General features: G+C 49.6%; 1 protein-coding gene across 1 annotated transcript; it reads left to right on the top strand.

Moving 5' to 3' along the window:
• Window positions 1–554: 554 nt before the first annotated feature.
• MFIFM68171_00008 (uncharacterized protein) lies at window positions 555–1,536 on the top strand (the record flags this gene model as incomplete). The annotated part of the gene is made up of 3 exons (XM_071055430.1): window positions 555–985; window positions 1,084–1,374; window positions 1,506–1,536. 3 exons carry the CDS (start codon window positions 555–557, stop codon window positions 1,534–1,536), a joined length of 753 nt encoding a protein of 250 aa, XP_070911531.1.
• Between the last annotated feature and the right edge of the window lie 2,708 nt (window positions 1,537–4,244).

Below are 4,244 nucleotides of genomic sequence, written 5' to 3'. Positions count from 1 at the left end.
CTGGTAACTGTTTTCCCCAACTCATTATAAAGATCTTTAGTTAACTCGGCGAGATTATTATATTCATAGGTACGAAGCTTGTAGTTAGGTTGTAGATTCGATAACAGCTTAGATAGGTCTCGTGGTCACCGATATCGAAGTTATCGGCATCGAAATCAATTGTAGGAAGCTTGGGAACAGCTATATCTAGCCTAAATTAGCACTAGAATAGGTACTAGAATAAGTTTTATAGAAGTGCTTACTTAGAAACAACTATATACGCAGTTATGTATGCGATTAAGGCGGTTCTAAAGCTCTTATCAGTGTTGTTGTAGGTAAGATAGAAAGGTAGTTGTATGATAGTAATGGTGTAGAATGGAAAATAAGACGGTGAGGGCAATAGAGTGGTAGAATCAATCTAGATTAGGCTTAGCGTAGAGGAGGTGGTAGGTGCGTAGATAGGCGGGCTATAGTATGGTTAGGCATTTATTACAGTTCGAAAAGGCTGTCTTCTATATCATTCACAACCTTCATTCCCCGTTCTCTAGGACCGTTGCCTCCGGCGGTATACTAGCATGGATCCGCTATCGGTTATCGCATCGACGATCGCCATCGCTCAAGCGCTCGGTTTCGGTATCAAGAAATGCAAGAGCTTTGCCAACTCCTCTGTCGAGTTCTGCGACATGCTTAACGAGCTATCAACCCTACAAGGATGGTTAGACCAGCTTTGCGCCCTCAATGTATCAGGCAACATGGTACCTGCCAATGTTATTGACAGCCTTCGGACAGTCAGGACCGAACTCCAACTCGTGGTGGACGAGATGAATTATATAGCTACAAGGTTCCTGGATCATGACCATAGAAAGCTCGACAGCAACGAGAAGCACAAAATATCTACGTTATCCTGGCAGCGACACCGTAGAATGGTCCCCCAGCTAAGAGACCGTGCTAAACGCTGCCGTGAAGAATTGTCTACTTGCATTGGCCTACTCAGCCTATCTCAACAGTAAGAGCCCCTTAAGATCCAGGCGCTGTTTGAACAATTCTAACACACAATTCTAACACCCCGAAAGGCTTCAGCACGGCAGACTAACACCCCGAAAGGCTTCAGCACGGCAGAGCCATTCTCGAGATCCAGGAGATAGCGGAGTCATCTAGCCACGCACTCGATCAGCAGCTTAGTAACATTCTCAACATCTCACAGGACCACAACTCCATCGTGTCATCCACATTGTCGCGCCTAGAGACGCGCATCGATACTATCGCCTCACATCTCTCAACGACACTCCCAAACCAGCCAGAAACCAACTCGAACTTCAAGTCGCAAGGTGCTAGCACCGGTGCACGGAGTTCAGTGGTTCACATGCAGACGGCCCTTCGCCAAGCATGCGCCAGGTACTGCAAATGCCAATGCCATACAATGTCAACAGTTCGCATGCCACCTTGGGCGCGGTCGTTGGTTGGATCACTTGTGCTGCAGTATAACGGGGCCGTTGCGTTTCGCGCAAATGCCTGCGATGTCGTAGCATGTCACTCGAATGGCAGGAGGCTGGCTAGCGTCGGGTACATTTTCCCAACGTGGCTGTTTGGTCGTGCCATGTCCGTATAGGTGGGCTGGAGCTCCTTGACGAATGCGGGTGCCTCTCTGCACCTGTTGATGCCGACGCTGATGCGCCCTAATCTCTCGATTTGGCGTGCAATGCATTCCCACGACCTCGCTTGGTTGAGCAATAAGATTGCAAACAAGGAGCTTCTCCCTACGGACATTGATGGCTCGGGGGATGGGATCCTCCAGGTGAGTGGCTAGGTACCTTTAGAAGAGCCTTCAAAAGACAGTACTAACATTCTATGCTATCTACCTATATTAACTCTTACAGACCACCGTCCGCCTTGGTCACCGTGCCGTAGCTGCGTTTCTTCTCGACATGGGCTTCAAAGGCTCGTTTATAGACTTAAATGGCACGAGAGTACAGTATAGTATTTTTTGCACCTAACAGCGTGTCCAAATCGGAGAGGTAGGGAGCTGACGCTTGCTGATATAAAAGGACTGCGATCGGGATTGCAAAACGACAGCTCCTGCTCGGTGGCATCCAAGGAGCGTCAGCAGATGAGTTGAGTCTATACAAACGGATTCTTGCGACCGAGGACGATTCAACCGAGATTTCAACCATAATCCGGGATTCCGTCATAGGTGTCAGCGAAATGCCACTCGAGGACGCATTGGCCGCGGAACCCCGGCAGATCAACGTGCTTGACGACGCTGGATATGCCCCTGTACACTGGGCAGTGATTCGAAATGACGTCCAAAAACCAAGATACTACTTCAGCATGGGGCGGCTGTAGACATCCAAACAGGCCTTGATCAGCAGACACCTCTCTATCTCGTGGCTGGTACGGAGGTCTCGGACGCGTCACAAGAACTTCTTCTACTCCTGCTGCAAAACGGTGCGAATCCACGCGCGAGGGACTTTCGAGGCTCAACACCACTACACGAAGCCGTCCAGACAAGTCTAGAAAGTGTAAGGATGTTGCTTGAGGCGGGTGCTAATCCGAACACAAAAGACCACCTCGGTTGCACGCCTCTGCATTACCTACCGCCCTGCAAGGTCTTCGAAGCTAGTATTGCAACCTCCAACGGAGCCGCCCGGGCATGGGAATATCCAGCTTTTATTCCAAGAGAACCGAAAACGGTGTGCGGGCAAATCATCTCGGAGCTCGTCCAAGCCGGCGCTGACTGCGAGATCAAGAACAGTGATGGTGAAATGGTGCAGAAACACACATCTACACCCACATACCCACCAAAAACAAGGGGGAGGGCAAAGACGGCCAAATGCCCGACAGACAAGATAGACAAGACAGGCCAGGCGACACCACTACAAATCGGGTCCCTGCAGCCTAAACAAGGTTAAAACAACATGTGTAGATAGAGCTCCCTCTGATTAGAGGGAGATCGCTTTGCACGCAGGGAGAGCTCGTCAATTGAGCTTGTAACAAGTGTGAAGAAAAGTACTGAATTCATTGTCCTGTCTAAGGAGCAATGGCCAGGACGGCCCTACTTATGGTGCGAAAGAAAAATGGGTCCACGGCAAGTTCCAGCCCCTAGGCACTATCCTAGCAACTGTGTCCCTCTGATCAGAGGGACCCTGCCCTCTGGGGACTGTTTTCCTTAACTTAAACTTCCCTTACGAGTCTGTGTACTGCTCCGGCTAGCAGATTCGCCTTCCTTGTCAATACCATCTACCTAGGGGCTATCAAACTAAGTACGAGCCGATCTTCCCTTGTTTCCTGTTCTTCCTGCCCCCTATTCATTATAACGCTGCTGGCGCCGGGTAGCCCGAAGAGCGCGTTTAAGGTTTATAGAGTGTACTTGAGTCTGACGGATACGCTTGGCCTCCCTGGTATATTCCCGCTCTAGGGCAGCCTATCCCCAGTACTAGGGCGGATATTCCGGTGAATAGTAGACGTCGGGGGACTGAGAATAGTCGTATATAGGCGGGCAGACGTGTCTCTCAGGCGTTGTAGGGCGCGAAGGCTCCTTACTACTACGTTTGGTACTGCTGACGGTGCAGTTATAAGTCTGCTTGGTAGACGGGATGGGGAAGTCTGGTGAAATCTCTCTGCGACGTTTTACCTGGGTTGTCCCTCTGTCTAGAGAAGTCTGGGCCAGAATAAGGGCCTGTTGGGCTAGTAGAGCTAGGGCGTCCCCGTCGTCAACGTCTATAAGAGAGGAAGGTGGTGCTCTCTAGGGCGTTATAGGATGCGAGTTAAGGACTAGGGTTTAACTAGCTTCCGGGGCTCCTTAAGCGGCAGCATCATCTAGCCGGGCCCGTTATGTTCTAATTAGAGCGGCGCTCTTAGACGCGAGGTCCTCCCAGCTCTCTATAGGCATCTCGTTTATAATAGACATATACGGGTCCTCAGTATTACCCTAGAACAAATTCGAGGCTTTTAGTATAGAGAAGCCGGACAGCACTGTAAATAGCGTGCTCGGGGTAGTATTTGTCGGGTTAGAGGGGAAATGCTGTCCAATTAACGGTCTAAATATCTATTTCCATTCGTTGATTATAGACTGGATAGCTAGGGGGTGTCTTTTAAGGATAGCCAGCTGGAACGTTACTATGGTATTATAGTCTGGGTAATTAAGGTTAGTAGGCCGAATGTAATCGTTATCTCCCTCGTAGCTAAGTACATTGCAAACCAGTGCCTTCTATTTATAGAGTATAGCCTCTTTACAGATACTAGGACCCTTTAGATTCGAGTAGACA

The sequence above is a fragment of the Madurella fahalii genome (assembly GCF_045866475.1).
Source record: "Madurella fahalii IFM 68171 DNA, scaffold_1, whole genome shotgun sequence".
NCBI lineage: Eukaryota > Fungi > Ascomycota > Sordariomycetes > Sordariales > Madurella > Madurella fahalii.
This window is presented reverse-complemented; position numbering and strand designations above follow the sequence as displayed.